Source organism: Ambystoma mexicanum, chromosome 3q (genome assembly GCF_040938575.1).
Source record: "Ambystoma mexicanum isolate Mex_15411 chromosome 3q, UKY_AmexF1_1, whole genome shotgun sequence".
NCBI classification, from domain to species: domain Eukaryota; kingdom Metazoa; phylum Chordata; class Amphibia; order Caudata; family Ambystomatidae; genus Ambystoma; species Ambystoma mexicanum.
This window is the reverse complement of record NC_090926.1, coordinates 259,510,988-259,533,281: the sequence shown is the minus strand read 5'-3', so window position 1 is coordinate 259,533,281 and position 22,294 is coordinate 259,510,988. Positions and strand designations below refer to the sequence as shown.

At 45.9% G+C, this 22,294-nt stretch overlaps 1 protein-coding gene across 8 annotated transcripts in view; it reads right to left on the bottom strand.

Annotated features, from left to right (window-relative positions):
• STAT2 (signal transducer and activator of transcription 2) overlaps positions 1-22,294 on the bottom strand; it is a 1,902,691-nt gene that overhangs the window by 1,065,949 nt on the left and 814,448 nt on the right. For all 8 annotated transcript variants that reach the window (XM_069653700.1, XM_069653696.1, XM_069653703.1 and 5 more), the window contains exon 11: positions 14,308-14,367. In XM_069653700.1, coding sequence (XP_069509801.1) covers positions 14,308-14,367 — 60 coding nt within the window. The remainder of the gene's footprint in view (positions 1-14,307; positions 14,368-22,294) is intronic.

The following is a 22,294-nucleotide window of genomic DNA, read 5'->3' as shown; positions in this document are numbered from 1 at the left end:
GATGTCGATACGCTCCCTCGAAGACCTCCTCCGACGGCCAATGTCACCAGATGTTATAAGTAGGACGCACGACGCCTGTAGCCTCAGTTGTAGTTTTTTCCTCCAGAACGTGTGGCACCAATCTTCTGCCAGTATGACTACAGAAAGCCTTGCAGAATACGTAAGCTGCAATCGCATAAGAAATTCTGTAGAGGGGCAGGTAGGGAGGGTCCGATGTGGAATAAGTTGTCGGAACATCCCATCAAAAGAACGTTACCAGGTAAGAAAGTAACTTGTTCTTCGAAGGGATTGGTTGCTCTGACGTATTCCACATCTTTGACAGACTCCCAAAGCAGCACCAACGTAAGGAGGTGAGAAAAGAATTTAGAAGTTTTAGAATGCCTAATCAAATTAAAGAATAGATGACTGCCTTGCCAAAGGCCAAATCTTGCTCATGGATAGAGTCCAGAGAATAATGTTTTACAAAAGTATGAACAGAGGCCCATGTGGCCGCTTCGCAAATATTGCGAATCGGAACACCCCTCTGTAGTGCAGTGGAGGCAGCCATCCCCCTAGTAGAATGGGCCCATAAACCTACAGGAGGGTCCTTCCCCGCCAAACGATAACATTCAGAGATTGTCAAGATAATCCATCTTGACAAGGTCTGCTTAGTAACAGCTTGTCCCAAACGCCTTCCAGCATATCCTACAAAGAGCTGATCGTCCACTCTGACCTGGGACATGCGTGAGATGTAGAAATTTAAAGCTCTCCTAAGATCCAACCTATGGAGCCTCTCCTCTTCCTTACCAGGATGTGGAGGAGGATAGAATGCCGGAAGAATTACCTTCTGGCTCAGATGGAATTCCGACACAACCTTCGGAAGAAAGGAAGGCCGTACCCTCAGGACAACCCTGTCCTTATGAAACACAGTGAAGGGTGGTTTGGTGGAAAGTGCCTGCAACTCACCCACTCTGCGTGCGGAAGTAACTGCAACTAAAAATACAGTTTTAAAGGACAACAGTCTCAAAGGACAAGAATGTAAGGGCTCAAACGGAGCTCCCATTAGGAACTTTAAAACCAAATTCAAATCCCATCCTGGCACCTGGAAAGGTGACGGTGGAAACATGCGTTAGCCCTTTCAAGAACTAAGAAATCAAAGGAATTTAGAAATAAGAACATTCCTCAGACGAGCGCCGCCAGGTAACCCTTAATGGTACCTACTTGCAGGCCCTTGTGGGCTAAAGAAAGCAAAAAAGACAAAACCAAAGGAATGGAACATTGGAAAAGATCCACATTCTGTACTCTGCACCAGTCGCAGAACCTCTTCCAATGGCAACGGTACAGGGATTTCGTTGCGGGCCTTCTGGCCGAAAGCAACACCTCCATCACGTCTTCAGGGAGGTCCCAATCCTTATATCTCAGCCTTTCAGATATCAAGCATGAAGGCTGAGAGACTTGACCTCCGGATGGAGAACTCGACCACCCCTCCCATGAGAGCAAATCGTCTCGGTAAGGAAGACTGCGTGGAGGGCAGATGGACATGTCTAGAAGGTCCGGGTACCACGCTCTTCTGGCCCATGCCGGAGCAATGAGGATCATCCGGGAACCGAACCTCCGCAACACCTGTGGAATGACGGGGACTGGAGGGAACACGTACAGCAGTGGGAAGGACCACTCCTCTACGAATGCGTCCCCTAAGGCTCCTCTTGGAGGAAATTCCTGCGAGCAGAATCTTTCGCACTTCCGGTTGACACTGGTGGCGAAGAGATCCACTTGCGGGGTTTCCCAAAGGGTGAAGATTTCCAAAAGAACTACCTGAGCCAGCTCCCACTCCTGAGAGACCGTGCTCTGCCTGCTCAGAGCGTCCGCCGCTGCGTTTTCGTCTCCGGCCAGATGAACTGCCGAGATCGAAATTTCCTGCTGGATGGCCCAGAACCAGAGCTGCATCGCCTCCCTGCACAGTGGGAGTGACCCTGCCCCCCCTCCTTTTTGTTGAGGTAGTGCATGGCCACTGTATTGTCCGTCATAATCAGGACATTCTTCCCCCGTACAGACGGCAGAAAAAGCCTTCAGGGCTAGCCTGACAGCCCGCAGCTCTAACAGATTGATCTGGAGTCTGGACTCCGACAGACACCAACGACTGCGGACTGTCAGCTCTTTGGCATGAGCTCCCCAACCCATGAGGGATGCGTCCGTCACAATCGTCACCTCCGGCCATGGTTGCCAAAACAGAGCCCCTCTGAACAGATGTTCTTCGATGGCCCACCACAGAAGGTCCTGGGCGACCGAGGGTGGAATCTGAACGGGGTCCGACATCCTGCCGGAGAACTGCGACCATTGCATCTTGAGTGCCCACTCCAGAGATCCCATTCGCAGCCTGGCCTCTGGCACCAGTAGAATGCAGGATGCCATTAGGCCGAGCACTCTCAAGAACTCGAACGCCGGGAGACTCTGGGCGCGTTGAAATTTGTCCACCATCTGCAAAATGTGGTGAGCCCTCACCTAGGGAGGCGAACACTGCCCCAGGGATGTGTCGAGCACTTCTCGGATGTACTGGAGCCGCTGGGTAGGTGTCACGTGAGACTTCTTTAAGTTGAGGGAGAAGCCCAGCTTGTGAAGGGAGTGGCCGGTGACAGACAGATGATCCAGGGCTTGCTCGGGAGAGCACGCCCTGATCAACCAATCGTCCAGGTAGGGGTAGACGTGAATCCCCCCTTTCCTGAGATACGCTGCCACCACCACCATCAGCTTGGTGAAGACCCTCGGGGCGGAGGTCAATCCGAACGGCAGGACCCGAAACTGAAAATGCGAGTTGCCAACTGCGAACCTCAGGAATTTCTTGTGCTTGCGATGAATCAGCACATTAAAGTAAGCATCCTTGAGGTCGTGAGACACCAACCAATCCTAAAGCTGGAGGGCCTGGAGGATTTGAGAGAGAGTAACCATCTTGAACTTGTCCTTCCTGAGGAGCTTGTTCAAACCACCCAAGTCCATGATGGGTCTCAATCCCCCGTCCTTTTTTGGGATCACAAAATATGGGGAATACCATCCCTTGTTCCTCTCCGCTACAGGCACCAGTTCTATGGCGCCTTTCTCCAGCAGGGATTTGATTTCCTGCACAAGAAGCGGATCCGGACTCTTCAAAGAGAGCTTCCCCGGTGGATTGTCGTGAGGCCTCTGCCAGAAAGGAAGACAGTAGCTGTGGGCTATGATCTCCAGAACCCACACATCTGAAGTAATGGCACGCCATTCTACAAGATGCTGCGCAAGCCTTCCCCCAACCGGCGAACCATGGGACATGGCCTCATGACTGAGCGGAAGCGGCTGCGGCAGTTCCTGAGGGCAAGGAGGCAACTGCCCGAGCAGCTTTGGCACCTCGGGTACCTTGTTTACCACCTCTGGTACTCCTACGTTGGCCCCTTTGACTGGCAGCCCCCCTCGATCTACTAAAGGAAGAGTGGTATCGAAAGGAGCTTCCCCTCCATTGCTGTCCCCTAGGCCGAAAAGGCAGAGGTTGACGCACTGCAGCGCTCAACGAATTCGCTGCAGCTTTGGAGGTCTGCAACCTCTCAAGGCTCGTCAGCCTTGCTGCCAAAAAGATGGACACCATCAAAGGGCATGTTGAGAAGCTGGGACTGCACATCAAGAGCAAATCCCGACTTCCGCAACCATGCAAACCTGTGCATCACGGTGTTTGCCGCCATGGACCGGCTGACACAGTCTGCCATATCCAGACCCGACTGAACGGTCTCACACATGGCGTCCTTGCCATCCTGAACGAGGGCAAGAAAACCATCCCGTTCCTCCCCTTCAGGAATACGCTCAGCTGCCAACGACACAATTCCACACTCTGTGCGTGAATCTTGCAAGGGCACAAACAGAGTTGGCTGCCTTTAAAGCCATACCCCCAGAAGAAAATACCTTCTCCGCCCAACCGTTAAAGCATTTGTCATGCATATCGGGAGGGATCATAGGGTACGCCGCCTGCTTTGCTGGGGCCGTAGCCGCATGTACCACCAAACTCTCCGCAGTAGGGTGTGTATTCAAGTAGCAGGGGTCGCCCCTGGCTGGACAGTATTTTTTTGGCAATGATTTACCAACTGCCGGAAGACTCTACGGAGCAGTCCAAGCCGCCACCATCCTTCTTTGTAAGGCCATATGAAATGGCAACACCGGGTCAGTGGGTGGACCTTGGTCAAGGATATCTGTCAGGTCATCCTGCAGAAAATCCACAGGTGGAGCAGACCAGCCCATATACTCCGTCACCCTCGACATGAGGCGCCTGTACGATGAGTCAGCATGCGTACCAGGCTCCGGCCTGCCAAACTCAGCCTCCAGGGAGGTATCAAGACCACTGGCGTCGTGCAAAGGCTGACGCAGGTTTTCCAGTTGGCTATGTCCTGACAACAAGTCATCAGGAACCTCAGGAGGCACCTCATCCTCAGACCCTTCCTCAACCTCAGAAATGTACTCCAAGGGTTGGAACAATTCCACCCTGGGAGGAGGAACAGAGTATGGGTCGAGAACAGGCCGCACAGACTTGCTGAGCACCTTCCTCGGAGCTTCCACAGCTCTCCGGGGTACCTCTGCTCTGGCAGGAATTCCTCAAAAGGCGTCGAGGGCGCCGATGGGAGTGGTGTCGGCATCGACCGCGGCGCCGACAAGCGGCTTCGAGGCCGGAGCCCCGAGCGCGTCCTTTGACAGCCTCGGCACCGATGGCGTCGATGGTTTCCTCGGAGCCTCAGGAATTTCCCCTTGACGGACATGGCGCCGATGGCTTCTTAGAAGGCCTCACAGGCTCCAACGGTTTCGACGGCGTCGAGGACCGGGACCTGGAACAGGCACGGTGACGATCATCCTTGTCCGACCGGAACCTCGAATGTTCCCGGTGATCGTGCCGACCGCCCGATCCCGAAGGTGTGCGAGCGGTGGCCCTAGAACTTTCTGTACAGGCTTTTCTCGAAGGCGCGGTCGGAACGGTGCCCTGCGACTCAAAAATCGCAATGATCTCCTTACGGAAGGCTTCCCATTCCTCCGGAGATGAATGCTTGGTGGGACAAGCAACCCGCCGATGACGGCGCTTCCTTGCATGCCTCGAAGAGGCCGAGGAATGGCGGGACCGATTCCTGGCATTCGCCGCAGTCATCACTGGGGTGGCTCTCCCCGAGGCACCAAAGGCAGACGTCGTGTGGGTCCGTCAGAGACATCTTGGAACCGTAGTCCCGACACTTCTTAAAACCTGACTTTGGGGTATTAGAAGATGAAGACATACGTTTGCAGAAACAACGGAACTGAGGCAACTGGCATCGTGCGTCCTACTTATAACATCTGGTGACGTCGGCTGTTGGAGTAGGTCCTCGAGGGAGCGTATCGACGTCATTAACGCAGGACGCCTACGCCGGAAAAAGTTTCAGAAGCAGCACAGCTGTGGTAATTACCTGTCAAAGATGTGAAATACGTCGGAGGAACCAATTGTAAAGCTCACCTGGCTCCCACGGAGGCGCTGACCTGGTCTGGATTGCTGTGACCTCTTCAAGCGTGATGCGCAGGATTCGAAACACCGACTGAACTGGACCCCCAAATCTGGCTTGTCTGGCCCGTAGAAAAATCTTTCTGTAGGTGGAGAAAGGGGATTAACTGTCTGCAGAGTATTGTGATTGCTTCCCACCTCCCCTTTGCTCTTCTCTGACCACCTCCGAAATCCCCAATCAAGGCTCACCTTAATGTTTGAATGGATGAGCCCTCCATCCTGCTTCTGGTGCAGCGGCGCGTATTTGACCAGTTACTTCACTGGTTTCGGAAGGCGAAATGCCGTAAGTATGCAGTTTAAAAAGTTCCAGAGTAGAGTCTTCTCTTTGTTTGCTTTTCTTAACCTGTGATCTGCCCTTATTTACAGGTGCAGAGTGGAAGTGATGCTTCGAGGGATATTGCCGGAGATAAACTCAGGTGAGTTTGTGATAAAATGATCCCTTTAAATGTCTTTGAATCCCTCTAGTAATGTCTTTCTTTTTTCCCCTTAGGTGCCGGGGTGCGGTACCAGGCCAAGAAGTGGCGCCGACCCGAAATGAGGAGTGGTTCCGTCAAATATGGCCAGGTAAGTCTTGTGACGGAAAATCAGGCTTTCCTCATTTGTTCCTCCTGCTCACCTTTTGTCTCTTCTTCTCCCCTGCAGGTGCAGAGATGTGGTGGAATGCCCAGAAGGTCGCAATGGATAGTGAAGAGCCCACGAGGCAGGTGAGTGATGCGCGGCGCTGAAACAAGTAGCGCAATGCTTTTAAAGAATGTCTATCTTCAGGATCGCTGGCGTGATGGTTCCGGACACAGGTAGGAAGTTAGATTAAGTTCTTGGTTTTCACCTTTTCTCTTCCCTTCCTTCCTTTCAGGTATCCCAAGATCGAGGCGGGCGTGGCTGGAGGCAAGATGCAGGAGCAGGCATGGTGAGCGTTCAGCTGCTAGATGCAGAGCAACGCGAAGCACGTGTGGCAGTCCGGGCGTGGTTTAAATAGCCTTGGAAGAAGTTCCAGGTAAGTATTCTTCCACGGTCCACACCCAAGTAAAATAGTTCCTTTGATAAAATAGTCCCTCCTAAGCCTCATTTGGCTTGAGGCTTCATGCAGCATGGTCTGCGTCAGGTAAGTGCACCAAACACCCTCTTTTATGAGCCTGGCGCCTATGGCGCCAGGACTGATGTCCAACATGAGCCTGGCGCCAAAGGCGCCAGGACAAAGTCCAAAGAGCCCCTATTAGGGGCCGCTGGGCTTTTACCCGAGGGCATGATGCCTGCTCCCGGGGGTGCTGGGCCTGTTCTGGTGCTCCGGGGTTAGGCATCATGACACCAATCACTTCGAAAGTTTGTTACTCACGCGAGGTGGAAATGGGAGTTCATCGGAGCAAGACTGCTTCAAATGTATTACTTTTGCATGTACATGGAAAGCAGTGTTATCATGGTAAATGGATTGTCCGCAATGTGAGTGAACAACGTTCAACAGTAAAAGAGGTACTGCCATGGGTGATAACAGTGAATATATTGCTTATAAGAAAAGCAGAAGAATTTGATTTGTGTACAGACTTTCACGTGGCAACTATAGTGTTGAAAAGAATTAATTATAAATGTTTTTTTTAACTTATGGAGCACGTTGAGTAATGGAAATGAAACAATGGTATTATTAGGAGTATTCAAGTCCAATTGAGATACACCACGAAGCAAAAATGGTAATTCACAGTAACAATGACGACAATGATTGAAAAAAATAACGTGGCTCAATGTAAGTGGTTTTTGATAGCTGCATAGTTTTACTGATTTTGGTGTGTGTGGCCCTTATAAAGTCAGACAGCTTATCGAGTGAGACCAGGTTAAGAGTCTTCGGGAGAATTCTCTCTTTAGGCTGAATTTCCTAACCTAGTGAGTCCCCCAGCAGCTTTGCTGGATTTCTGGAGTTTGTTTTTTTCTCCTGCCAAGAGTGAGACTCTTTTTCTCCCACTCTTGGACATGATTTATGGTGTTCCTTTGACTGTTTTTGTTTTATGGGCTATGGGGTCCTTTACCCCATAGGGTCTTATGTGTTTTTACTATGTGTGTTACACAGCACCCTCCGTGCAGTGACACAGGGGTGTCATAGTGACGCCCCACCATAGACTCCATACCGTGGGACTGACTACTTTCTCCCAGGGCATGTAAAGTCACCATTGGCTTTACTAGTCCCAAATTATTAACAGAAACCGGTACAAACCATCATATTGTGGACGTACTGGTCGGGGCAATTCGATTGTTAGTCGAGGGGGCACGTCTCCGTCCCCCCTGATCGAGTTTTGGCTGGTGGCAGTGGATACTACTTTTTATATTCGACCGCAAATATATCCCTATGGGATTTTCCCATTGTTCGAGGCTACCAACTTTAATTATTTAATTCTCATAGCCTCGAACATACCGCCGGTTTATTTATTTAATATTAATTCGCCGGTTGGTATTTTTTGCCAGGTCTCGATTCTAAAATGGCGTTTGTGTTCTCTTCTGTGACTCCAACCCAAGTCGAGCCCTTTGTTCCACATTTTGGCGTGCTTCTCCACAGAAGCATCCAAAAGTGGTGCCACTCTGTCTGGGTACCACAGGGGGTGTGGGATGGGGTTTAGGCACCCTGGACTGAGTTACCTTGGTAACTCAAGTCGCACTCTTGTGTGATTGGCACAAGTGTGATTGGCCCAAGTGGTGAGCCGGCCGGCCCACCGGATCACCACTTAGCATGTTTGATTGACAGCTAGGCTGAGTGAATGGGGGTGTGCTGCATAAAAGCCGGGCTTTGGGGACTGGAACTTCAGAAGTCGCCACAGGACCTGAGAATCTGACGAGGGAGAAGCTGAGCCGACCTACCACGACGACACCACCGGTGGAGCCCTGCGGAACCGACTCACCACTTCCCGACGACAGAGAAGATCTCCCGGCTGGAGAGGCTTCTTCCCCTGACTGGTGGGCACAACCAGTTTACCTTCTTTTCCTCGCATCCCAGGGCGTCTTGTGGTCAAATTGCCCATGCCAAGAACCCCGGCAACCGGATAGCCACTTACCACTGGACCGCGAATAAAAGGACCGCTCCTTTTACCTGAGAACTCCGCGGCTGGTTTCTTCCCTGGCAGTGCAACAGACTCCTGTCTTCCTCCCCGACGAGATCCTCTCTTCCCCCAGACGAAGCACTGACTTGCATCCGCTGCCAGGAACAACTGCCCCCGCTGGAGTATTCTCACCACTTTAAGGTACCGTGTCCGCCTGGCCTCCCTTTCTAAAGATTGCTACAAGGTAATAATAATCCCTTAACCTTCTGGACTGGGCTGGCCGCCTTGACCATCTAACTGGTCCCTTTCTTTGGTCAAACTCTTTTTGAACCTTTTCAAGACTTTTGTGCACTGCAACCGTGTGACGTTGGACACATTTCGTTCTGATCCTCTTAAAGTGGATCCGGCCATCTGAACTCTAACGTCACGGTTTTACTTTGCCTTCCTCTCTTGTTGTGTTCTTGTGAAAGTGTTGGGATCCGTTTCAATTTATGTCTGCTTTTCTCTCCCTTTTTTTAAAACAAATTATTAAATTGCCATCTGCGTTAAGCGCTCACCGCTGTCTGAAAATAAGTGGGGCTTTACTTAAGAATTGTCTAATATTCTTTTAAGGGAGTGTATATCTTTTAGTGACCGTGTTTTTGAACTGCTTAACATTAGTGCCTGTGTGTTTTACTAGATGTGGTTTTAAATAAATAATTATATCTCTTTTACACCAAGCTCTGGTCAGTGTTTCTACTTGTTCTACTATGTTCATTTGACCTATTGTGAATACTCTGTATACTGCCTAACTCTTCTTGAGGGAAGTCTGACTGCTCAGCCACAGCTACCAAGTGAATCTGTGTGGTACAGACTGCTACCAAGTGGGTTTACTGCCAAAACACCTGTAGTCTTAAATCTTTTGCAGTGGTCCCAGAGGGAACTGCACAGGTTTCTGCCTAACAAAGAGAAGCCAGAGAAGGCGCACACGTTGTTGCCCTTATTCTAGCCCTGAGGAATGTGGCCTACCAACAGAGTACCACAGAAACCGGTCGGATATAGAACAATCTGACCTAGTGCCCAATACCATCCGCACAGTCTCAGATTGTTCCTGTAGAGGACCCCCATATTTACACACCAGAGGTCCCAAACCTCATGAGAGGAACCTATTGAAGAACGCGGTCTTCCTTGTTTTTAGAAAAACCTGCACCTGCCAATACAGAGAAAACCTATTAAAAAATACTATGTAATTCATCTGCAAGGCAGCAGACGCATGTCAAGACCAATGTGGTCCAACATGTGCCTTTTAGCACATCACAGTGCATCCTAGACGAGTCTGAAAACCTAGCCAGAGACACTGGCTTCTCTTAACCTGGTCTCATTCGATAAGCTGTGTGTTTTTTTGTGTGACTACGACATTGGGCAACTCACAGTTGGCAATCCCAAAACGGTCCCTTGGGTTTTGTTTAGTCCTTATAAAGTCAGCACATATTCGATTATTGCAACAATATGTGATATTGCAGCACTGGTTATTTAAAAAAATATATATTATTAAGTGAATTTTGGAAAATTGCAAATTGTCAAATTGAAAAGACATTACAGAATGTTTTGATTAGACAATGCAAATGTTTAGCTTTTACAATGCAAAGTGGGGAAGTATTTCAGTACAAAATGTCTGAGATTTTCTAAAGTGTCATATTTGAAGTCAATATGAAGTCAATTAAGGTGACATCCTCAATATAGGTTTGAATTAATTAATACAGTTCAGGTATAGAGGTATTGGATGTCTAATTCTATATTATACAGGACTACACAGATAACCTGAAAGTTATATTGGGCCGTTGTCTTCTGAAGTCTGTGGAGTGTTGTGGCCCCTAGTATAAAAATGTGTCATCCCAACCATTACTCATGTATGGATGTTTGTGGTTGAAATTCAGGGTTATCGAAGTATTATAAGTAATGATTACGCTCTAAGTGGAGGTACATAAATAATATGTACGCTCAAACATGAGTTACATAGGGTAAAATTGGCCAACCAAAAAGGGTTGGGCCAGGCAGTGGTAAGTATAAAGTAGTGTTATGGACAAATGCGTTCAAACCAAAAATCATAAACCAATAAAGGTGCAGTGTTTCTAGGTAAAAAATATTCAGTGATGTGGAAGTTAAAAAAGCTTCAATTAAGTTAGGGTTGAAATGGCTAGTGAATAAATTAAAATGTATTAATGGTGCACAGAATTTGAATGGCCTGCAGGTTGTATAAATTTTAGTTTGTTGTTCAAAAGGTTAAAGTTGATAGTTTGCTTGCTGTATCCAGTGCTACCAGGAGCACTCATATGTTATATGTTGTTTTATGTGCGTGATTGTGGTAGTGTTTGGGTTTGTATGACGCATGCATGGGTGTATGGGTATAAGGATGTACGTGGCGTGGGTGGGAATGTATGTGCCCACCTTTTGTGAGAGGTTGCATCTGTGTGTATTGTATGTGAGCACTAAATGCATGTTGTGTGACGATGTGCATGTGCTGGTTTGGAGTTTTGGTTGGAGGTTGATTTGTTGTTCATTGGTTGAGATCCTGTGGGATGTTTATTGTGGTGATAAGTGGGAGCGCATTGTGTTTGAGATATGAATGTGAGAGTGAAAGATGGCGGGCGTATTGCCCTTCTGTATGTATTCCTGGGTATGGGCGACACCACTTTCCCTGCATGTTAGTTTTGTTTGGACTTTCAAGGACTAAGTTGCTGTTTAGCTCTCACGGTTTTGTGTGGCATCCGGGTCCGCTGTGGGGCAATCTGTGGTCCCCCCCTTCTGTTCCCACCTGTATGTATGATTGATGTTCCCATTGGTTGTTTGGTTGTGTGCCAGAGTGTGACAGGCTCTATTTCTGGATGTGGCGGGTCCAGAAGGAAGGTGGTTACTTGTGGATGGAAAGCTCTGGTGTGAAAGGGAGATGTTGTGGTTGTGTCTCGGTATGAAAGGGAGATGTTGTATTGAAAGTTTTGTTTCGTCACTGGCCAGGAGTGCTTGCTATCAGAATTTTGATGCATGAATGATGGGCAGCTCAGGAGAATGTTATGTGGGTCTGTGAGTGAATGTTCCACGAGTGTCAGTTGGGGCCTGAGATAGGTATGATGGGATGGCCGGTGGGTCTACTCCTTTGTATGTAATGTAATTACCTATCACTGTTCCTGTCCAGTCCTATGTACTGCTGTAAATACACCTAGAGTAACTGGTCTATGTACAATTGTACATATGTATAATAAAGCTCCACCTGGACAATACAATGGCTCCACAGCTGGTCTGTGTCTGAGTGCTGAGCTAATTGAATGACAACCTGGAGAGTTCACAACAGAGTGCAAGAGTCACGATCAAGAGGAAGCCCAAGTGTCGGAGTGGTCAACGCATAGGGGCAAAAGAACACTATGCGGTTGCGAAAGTATTTGACAAGAAGAACTAATGAAAGCTAAAAAAGGATCTGATCTCAGGTGAGGGAAGCCTGAGAGATCCGCTCCATCGCATTGTTGAAACAGACATTTGTTATGTTGAAAGAACTGTGTTATGGTAAAAGATAGTGACTTAGACAAGGGAAGCCTGAGAGACCAGTTATGAAAATCTGATTGAAAGCACTGCATTGTAAACTAAAGCACAAGAATGTTAAATGCTGAAACTGAAGAGTGAGGAGGTTGGGGAAGCAAACCCCTCATGTATTGTGAAAGCAAAGATGAGGAACCCATTGTGAAAGTAAACTTTGTGAAACCTGTTTTGGAACTGAATTTTATAAATCCTGAGGAGAATCTTTTCGAGGAAGTCTACGAAAGTGAACTTTGCAAAGCCTTTGGTGAACCTTTTTAAATCTTTGGGAACTTGATAATCCCAAGAGTTTCAAGTTTGGGGAAGGGAGTTGTGAACCAGCTCCACTTGCTAAGCCATTCTGACATTTCTTTTAAGAAACTGAGCTCGATTCATGGAAGTGTTTTATAATGGCGTAATCCCATAGGAAAACGTTCCATGAATCAGGGCCACTATTTGTTTTCCTTCTGTATTCCTTTTACACATATGTCATTTAACAAGAAAGGCAAGGTTAGGTTTTGTTATTTTAGGCCTTTTTATTTTGACTAGACTGACTTAAACTTGTATATTTTATGTTTAATGGTTGAAGCGACTCCGTTATAGCGCTAGAGCTAGTTAAGAATCCTCCCAACCCTTTGCAATACTACAATAAAGGTTTTTTAAACTTGCAACACTTGTGTCTGTGTCTACTGTTCATACCAGGCACGTATAGAGGCAAACTACAAAGACATATTCCAACGAAATTAACTGAATAGAACAATGAAGTGATTTAAATGAAAACCTTTGACAATTATTCAATTCCGAACCGAATGCAAAGTTTAACAAAAATATATTCATACTTATTAAATATTGCACGGAAAGGAAAACGTAACTATGAAGATTATAAAGGAATTAAGCTTTATAATTTATATAAATTCAGTGTGTGCCAAGTTCAAAAGTGAATGAAACTTTAAATACAAGCAAGGCTCATGTATGTTGAATCTACAAATCAAGCACATTTTGAATCAAAGAAACCAATACATATTGAACCTCAAAGTGAATAGAACTTTAACAATGCAAGTGAACCCAATCTATATTGCACTCCAAAGGGAATGGAACTTTGGAGAAGAACTTTAACAAGTGAATTAAAACGAATTGCAGTTTTCAGCGAAGACATTTTGTTGTACAACGACTAACCATATGCAGAGGGCACAAGTGTGGTGCAGAACTTTACGAAAACATGAAAATTCTCAGCATATCAGTGGAAGTGAATCTTGGGGTAAGGGAACCCTGAGGTTTGAACTACTTATTGACTTGAGGTCAGAGCTTCAAGATATTTGTGTTTTGAACTGTGTTTTGGAACTCAGGGAAGGGAACCATGAGTACTGGTTAATTCTATATTATCCTGAACTTCAGAACTTCAGGCAATGCTGAGACCTTTTGTTGGAACTACTTTATACTTGGGGAAGGGAGATAAAAGAAAGCTGTGAGCTGGGCAGAGCGCCAAACTTTGTGTTGAACACTGTTTTGTTGGTTGCTGACATCCCTAGACTTTGTATAGATTAGTTGTGAAGGCAAACATAGGTTTTGGACTCAGACAGATTCCTAAATTGAACTCTTGGACTTTGACTTTTCATTAGTTTTGGTTTGGTAGGAAAATCCCAACATAGTTTAGGACAAGATGGGCATTTTTCCATCCTGGCTTTTGAGTTAATAACGTGTTAATGTAGAATCTGTTTCTGTGTCTTACTCCAAGATGCCTTCATGCAACATGAAGCAGGAAGCCGAGACCATGAAAGTTGGTATTGAGAAAAATAAATCTACAACTTCAACCATGTCCCTATTTTAGGAACAACTTAGGCCAAATATTTTTTATTTTAATTAGTTCTGAGGTTTTTTTATATTGGTTATCTCATTGGCATTTCAGGAACATGTGTGAGTAATTGTACCTATTTCAATAAAATTTGAAGAGAATTAAACAAGTGAGGAACCTATCAATTTCAGAGAGGTTTGGGGGTTACTAAACATTTCCATGAGATCTGGACATCAACTCCTACAGAGACTGGGGTAATTCCGATAACTTCATCTATATTGTGGACAAATTATGACAGCTTTGGAGAATACATTAGCGTCATAGAATTTTAGGTGAGTACATTTCTGGGTATTTATGGTAATTCATAAAGTCAGCAGTATACACTGCAGAGTCCATGTGTGGATGTCTGTGAGCATAAGACAATGGTAATTCCTGGTGCTTACTTATCAATAGCGGCTGTCACCTTCAGAGAATGATTGAGTTCCTGCAGCTTCACCAGGAGCCTAGGAGAAAGAAATAACTTATGACTCAATGCAATCAGAAAAATACAAGACACAAAATAACACTAGGATTTGACTGTTGTCCCCACCCCCAGCACTGTCAGCTCACCTCCACCTGCCTCTGTCCTAAAGCACTGGGTAACTCATGACCATTAGCACCAATGCCTAAAACTAACCCACATGTAAGGTACTATGTTCTGGAAGCTGACACGACACAATAAAAATTCAAGTGTTATTGTGACAGTAAGGCACCACATATTTTGATGAATAATATTCCCTATATTATTGGATGCATGTAAAGTTCAACCAAGCTAGCACACCATTACCAGTTGACATTATGCTGATTCATTAAATTACCTCATACTTTGAGGATCATTGCCACTTCCATTATGTCCAGTTGGCACACATGGCAGATGTTCAGCATACCCACTTAGCACACCTTTGCTAATTTACATTACTCCCACTTTGCACAAAATGTACAGTTTTCCTTAGACTGCACATCATGGCTGGACCTTAACCAATGATTGTCGGGCCTTACATGTCTTCTCACAGCAGATTTGACCTTTTGTTGCAGGTGTCAGAAAGATGAGAACCAAAGCACTGTATGGTGAATTAAGGCTTTAATGGCAACAAAGTTGCAACAAACGTTGGACACCACAGTAAAGACTCTGCCACATAGGCAGTGTCTGCTTTTGACATCCATAATGACTGGGGTGGGCTTACTTCGAGGTACAGCCCCTCCAGGGAGCCTGCAAGCACTTCTAACAACCCTGACACACTCCAAGTTTGCCCAACTCATGTATAATTCTAATTTGAACAAAGAATAACATGACATGACAGAGTGCAAATGGTCATGAAATGTATTAGATGTCATGACGTCACCTCATTTGTCATGACATTTTCTGCTATGTCAGGATATATGTCATGTGTGGTGAGGTGTCTGATATCTCCATCATCAAATGTGGGGGAAGCGAGCAACCCGGGACTGGGCTGGTCCGGCTGCTATCCAATGTGTCTCGCAAAGGGTGGATAAGGAGGGATCCTGTCAGCCACAGAGACGTGGTTTATTAAATGTTGAGTTAACAAGGGATTGTTGGAGGGGACGGGGGAGGGGAGGGGAGAATCCCGTCAACATTAAACAATGCCTTTACATAAGCTTCTGTAACTACTCTGTTGCAACCGATTTCAAATAAAGTTGTTAAAAACATTTTTTTGCGATAACCTCCCATCATACCGATTGGTGGGATTTCAACTACCAGAGTGCTCTGCAGGAAACCATGACAGACTGCGAACCGGAATAACAAACGTGTGAGAATCAAATACCCATTAAGTGAGAACTAAAAGTGTTTGTGAAGCCCAGGGAGGGGGCTTCACATTCGTACTACGATAAAACTAAGAAGAAAAATGATTGCAGGCCTCACACTCCAGCACGTAAAACATGGGATGTTGGCCATCAGCAGGGAGAGCCCCCAGTTGCTGCAATTTGGTTGAATAATGGTTTCAAGCTCGCTCCACATGCCACAGACACCTTAGAAGCCCTGAGTAGACTCATTTTCCTCAGGAGCAGCCCTCACAAATAAAAAATGAAGCCATGTCTAATGAAACACAAAGTAAGAGAACGACAGAATAACACATCCTCAAAAAGATTGCATATAGTGGCGGGGAAACAATATCAAGCACGCCCCATTGCAAAGAATTTAAAAGGGGCTGGAGAAAGGCTGCGTAGGTGAATATTCTGGAGGAGGGAGACATGCCTACTTGTGCTACTTTTGCACAATGGAGAAAGAGGGAAAGAGAAAGAAGGAGGAAAAGAGAAAAGGAGGAAAAGAAAAGGAAGAAAGGAGCAAAGGAGGAAAGGAAGGAAGAAAGGAAGAAAATACTGTCTGGTCAAAGGATATTTGAATCTGTAGATTTGGAGAATCCACATTAGAAGCAGTCAAGGCCTGGGAGCACCTTGCAAATCTTGAAGGAATTGGACAAAGCCAGATGCTACCAACAAATGACCCTACATTAAAAGGGAGAAGGATCTGACCAGCTGTAGGAGAGTGCCAATATCAGGTTCCTAACAAGGCCATAAATGAGGAGGGGCGAGCGGGTACCACTTGCCGTTGTGAATCCTGACAAAACCAAAGTTCTAGGAGAGGGGGGCCTGTTTATTTTATTTTTTACTTTAGATTTTTAGTGATTTCCTGTAAGCAGCAAATAATGCTGCATACATAACCAAAATGGAGAAAAACAAAATCATCATAAATGTTAACAGGTTGCAACAAGGCTTCGGCGAGCACCTATGTTCTGTGACAGACTCGCTTCTACATTCAGTCCCTCCAAGTCCTAATAAAAGTTATTTAAATAAAAGGAAAAGTGGGGCGATTTAGGGTGAAGAATGATAGAAGCCAAGGCCAGTAACATCCCTATCGGCAGGCTTCAGGCACAGATTCCCAAAATACCCTTTCGCCCACAGATCCATTACTCATGTGGATTACCATACATTTCGGGACCCTGCTATATTAACGTAAACGCCCTCAAGTCATGGGGCTTATGGTGTACATTTGGGAAGTTATTCTCTTGAACAAACTGGATAAATGGGTACCAAGCCTGTAGGTATTTTGGAATGTCACTCTTAATGGAGGCCTCAATTTTGTCCATGGCTGCTCCAAATCCTATCCTTGACCATCATTCCCGAATATCCAGAAAGGCATTAATTTATCAATTACAGGCTACTGTAACCCTGGCTGCTACCAAGAGATGTGTCACTGGTTTAGAACCTTTACCGGATAAGTTCTAGCAGTCCCACCACAAGTCCTCATTCCCCAATAAAATCGTTACAGGTTCTAGCCATACGCCCACCCCTGTTATCTTCTGCATATGTGAAAGCTTTTCTTACCAGCATTGCTGAATGAGAGTGCAGGACCACCATATGTGATACAGCATACCCTGAGCCTGTTCACATCTCCAACAGTTGGGGGATGCCCAACTGACTCATCTGATGATGCCTCCCTGGACTGAGATACCAACGACAAAGCAGCTTATAGATATTTTCTTTCAATTGATAACAAAACTATAAGATGTTTACGCTCTACTGCAAGTATTAAAATCATGACAAATCATTGATGTCAGAACGAATATACGGTTCCCATTTAGTCATACAGACAATGAAGGGGACCAAAGAGGCTGCCATTAAGAATCTCATACACAGTGAAGATCTTTCGAATCAGAAGGTCTCAAATACCCGAGCACAGCTAATCCAATGCCATAACTGTTTAGAAGTACATTTAGAGATTCCAGAATAAAGAAATTATAGCTTGCATTTTTTTAAAGATCGAGATCTCCCTCCCATAAATAATTGACCCAGCCTCTTTAGCACATCTTGCACCCAAATATTGTAGTGCTGCTTTCACACACTTTCCAAACTGGAGGCTGTAGATGATCTGTCGGCTTCCCGCGTGACTCTGCGGTCACACGCCCGCTTCCCTTCAGGTCCCTGGAATGGAGAAGGCCACCTTCTTGACTTGAACGTCTCCTGTAGTTCTGCTTCCCTGAATAGTGCACTCGCCGGGTTTAAATGACCGTGCACGGGTGCTTTGGAAACTAGACTGCTCACTATTGATCAGGTTCTTTGCATTTTGTTCAAACTCCTGCATCCTCCTCGTCTTAGTTCTTGCAGAATTCTGGGAGTTGAAGCCCATAGGTGATATTGGATTGGAATCGTTATTTTTACTGTTTTCACCTAAAGGTATCTTGGCAGAAAAAGGTGTTGTGTTTACTTTATGGGTGTTTGTTTCATAGTTATACATGGAACCAAAAAAATATTAAGAGGTTTTCTTACTCCTTTAGCAAGGGCCAACACGCAATTGGCAGTATGCCATGAAGGCCTTGGGTATTGGAGTATCTTCCTCCTGGAAAAGGGTTTTGGGCATTAGAGGGTCTTCCTCATAGGAAAGGGGGAGATACTGCACCTCGTCCAATGACGTCATGACATCTTCCTGGTAGTTGTCTCCTCCCATGTGATACTCCCTCAGAAAGCTGCCCCAAGGGTCAGGATCAGGTAGCTGCTGCCTTCCACTGGCCACACGGGAGGAAGTCACCGGCGGGTGGAATCCGTGATGACTCCATTGGATTCTTCACACCTTCCTGCCGTTCCACAAACCTCCAGTACATTTCCGTAGGTGGGAAAACGAGATATTGAGGCAATATAACAGGGTAACAGAAGCACTGGTAACCAGACAGACAATCAGGTCTGGGGTTACTGCAACAAAACGTAAACCAAAGACCAAGAACCACACATCTGCCCACTTGTTGTCACACTGGGACCTTCAGTGAACTGTCTCCATGGCCAGAACTAATGTTCACCTGTGGCTGGTTGGTCCCAACACTTCACAGCAGCAGCAGACACTTCTATTTGTCATTTAATCGCTGAGTGCCTTACACCCGTTTTCAGCTCTCTCATTCCAATAAGCTGTTATCCATTTTTGAAGACTTTGCAGAACCAATACCAGCTGCCCTCTGGTAACCAGAGACTACAAAAAAGAAACTTCTCTGGAAGAAGACAATACTTTAATAGCAAGTACACCCATGGACATCCTCAGCTCATAGGAATACACTGGGCAATTGGCAACTTTGGCATCTGGAAATTGTCTGGCCACAGTTGGAAATGGCCCACTGGCTGGGCTTACCTCAGGTCCTGGTGCCTGCAAACTCTGATGGAAGTTGCCAGAAGGTTCACTGTGAATTGTCCATAGGGCAACGCTGACCTACAGGAAACCACAGGGCCATCTTGAAAATTGGACACAAACAGCATTTACCAAGTAAAAAAGTGGTTGGATAAAAAAGGTTTTAAAAAAAAGTAGGGACATGCAGGGACGCCTCTGATGTCCCCGAGTGCCCTTCCAAACCTTTACCAGAAACGTCTTAAAGTAGTTTACTTTCCTGCACACATGCCTTATATCTGCCTACCATATAAATGCCCACCAAAGTGCCTGTAAATAATAAACCTCGTGTTGTCAGTATTTTATTCAGCACAATATATTACTATGCTTATTTGCACTGCTCCACTCCCCTCCTGAGAGGTGTGCCCTGGCTGCTCGATCACTGCTGTCCTACATGAGCTACAGGACATCTGAGTGAACCCAATGCTTGACAAGATCAGGGTAGTGATCCGAGGTCGGGAAACTTTCAACCATATATTGTTGGGGCTTTCCTGTGACTCTAGGTTGAGAGCTCAGGGCAGTCATGGCCAGATTCTGCCAGATATAGGAGTGGGATTCTGGGATTCATGTCAGAATCCACATCCTGAGTGTTTGCCTGGGAAGATTTTGATGTGACGACCATGCCTTATTGTGCGGGTCCCAAACACTTGAAGGGTGTTACTTGTCCAATTGGAGGCTAGATGTGCACCCAGCCCACATGAATTCAAAAGAATGTGGGTATTTGCACCACACCTTTGCCAAATGCTGGCACACGTTCTGAAGCAGTTGGAAGACTAACTAACTCAATTAAAATAAGAAATCTACAATTCGACAATTAAGTACTCCTGGGATCTGCAAACTCCTAAGGCCAGCAAGGACCATACCTGTGCTCTCTTCCCTGGACTCAACATGCACAGCCAAGTGAGCTATATCCTGGACTGTGGGCTCCATTGAACAGCACTTGTTAGCAACTGACTGGGCTTACCTTATGTCTGGGTATCAAACTCTCCTGTAGAGGACCGACAATGCAGAGTCCACCACCAAGCTCCTGTGAACGGCTTAATTTTATCTGCTTTGAAACCCTGGGCCTCAGCTTGTATTGCTTTGCCTAGCGAAGAGGTAAATCTTGGCTTCCACTGGTGCACTGATCCCCAGCTTCAGGGTCTTCATTCTTCGATTTCGTCCAGGATCCTTGATCGAAGGCTGCTGAATGCACCCATTCATAGCTAGATTGACAATGACCGCTCCTTTTCCCTCGATCTCAGGGCTTTCCACAGGTCTTTAAACCACTGAACAACACTGCATCCATAGAATAACGCTAGGCTCAAGATAAGCACAGCTACTACATGTGCTGAATCTGCTACTAGTTTGACACATGTGCTTTAACATTCCCGCCGACCTTCCCTAACCCGGAACACTGTTGTATGGTCTCAAGGCTGAACCCCTTAATTTTATAAGTGACGTCAGCAGATGTCATCACCTTAACAATTCTATTCCTAAAAGGCTACTCACCTTTAATTATTTTTTCATTTATATCAGCGCACAAAGCCCCGAGGCAACTAGGCGCTAGTTACAGAAAGTGCATCGTACAAGTTCATGAAGTGCAAAAAAAAGCATGTGGGTTGCAGCGTAGTAGTAGGTAATGGAAGCACATTTGGAGAGACTCACCTCATGGTACGAGGGGCTTCGGGGCTTCTTCAGTGTACAGACAAGCATAATAGACAAGATCAGTGTGTAAGCGCAGTCTGGCAAAGCCTCACCTCATGGTAACAGGGACTACTTCAGAGACAAGTCAGTTTGTGTACATAGTCAGGAATAGAGGCAAGCATAAGGGGAACTTTGGTTAATGGGAAGAAAACACTCTATGGTACAAGGGATTACATAGGAGTACAGGTGGGCAGGAAGTCAAACAGAGTGAGTGACATTGTAGGCATAGAAGAGCGCGGAGGGATCTAGATATAGATAGTAGTTTCTATGGATTGCAGGTTGCATTGGTGCCATGGTTGCAGGGCTGGAAGACATTGATGGAATGAGACAAGTCAAAGTTAGAAGACGCTCACAAGTAGTATAAACACCAGTCGTTGAGGGGGCTGCATTGGTAATGCTAGCCTGAAAACAAGTCAGAGGTAAGAGGTATCGGCACAGTGGAGGTACCAGGACAGGTCTAGAAGACTAAGACAAGGTGCAGCTCAATGGGTAGGGAGATGGATATATGCAGCTGCAGGGTCTGTAGCAAAAGACAAATCATGGGAAGAGGGTCGCCCCCTCGAGGAGTACAGTGCACACGGTGTTCCAGCCATGGTGAGACATAATAGCTGGCTTCTTGAAGGTTTACTTTAATAGACATGTAAATGCATTATGTTAAAGAGCACATTTTTACCCATATTATGTGTGGACAATCATTTATTATTGGTTATTGTATGTTATCTGGTATCTTTTCTCACTCCAACTCCTTTCTTCAAAGTATAGACTTGACTGATTTGCCACGTTTATCCTAGGACCGTTTGGCAATTTATTGTGAATTCCTGCAGTCTAGGTGTGTGAAGAGTTTCTTCCAAATACCTATGGTGAGGTGCTAAGAGTGACCAACCTGCAGTGTGTGCGAAGGGGTTTCACTAAGTTAGTCCATACTCTAACTGATAAATGTAACAGAGCAGTCTGGCTGCACTCTTAGGAGCGGTGACAACAGGTATATGATATGTTATTTGTAACACGCTTAATATCTAGAGATCGTACCTTCGTTGCTCCGTGCCGTCTTGCTTCCAAGGCGAGCACGTTGCCGCTGAGCTATCCTCCTGAGACAATTAAATACAGATTGCACACAAACACACCAATTAAAAGATTGTCCAAACAGAATATACTGAACAATATATGCTCTATTTATACAACAGTTTGTGCATAAAAAGTGAATTTCATGACAGGTAAGTACTGTAAAACGAAACACATTAAAACAGTAAGGTGTCCATTTTGTACACGAAATACACCAACACACGCACAACACTTTAAAAAAAAGTAACAGTATCAAACACAAGGAAGAGAAATTGAGTCTAGGAACAACAGGAACCCCCTTCCCATCTTCAGGGAAATGAGCACATGGTTCCTGGGGAGTCAGCGGAGCCCCAGAAAGTGTGGCAGGTCAGACGAAGCACACAAACTTTTTTTTTTAGACATTTCTGAATGTGTTTTATTAAAGAAAAGAGGTAAATGCCTATCTTTCCGTATTTCTAAGGGGTATTCCTGACTTA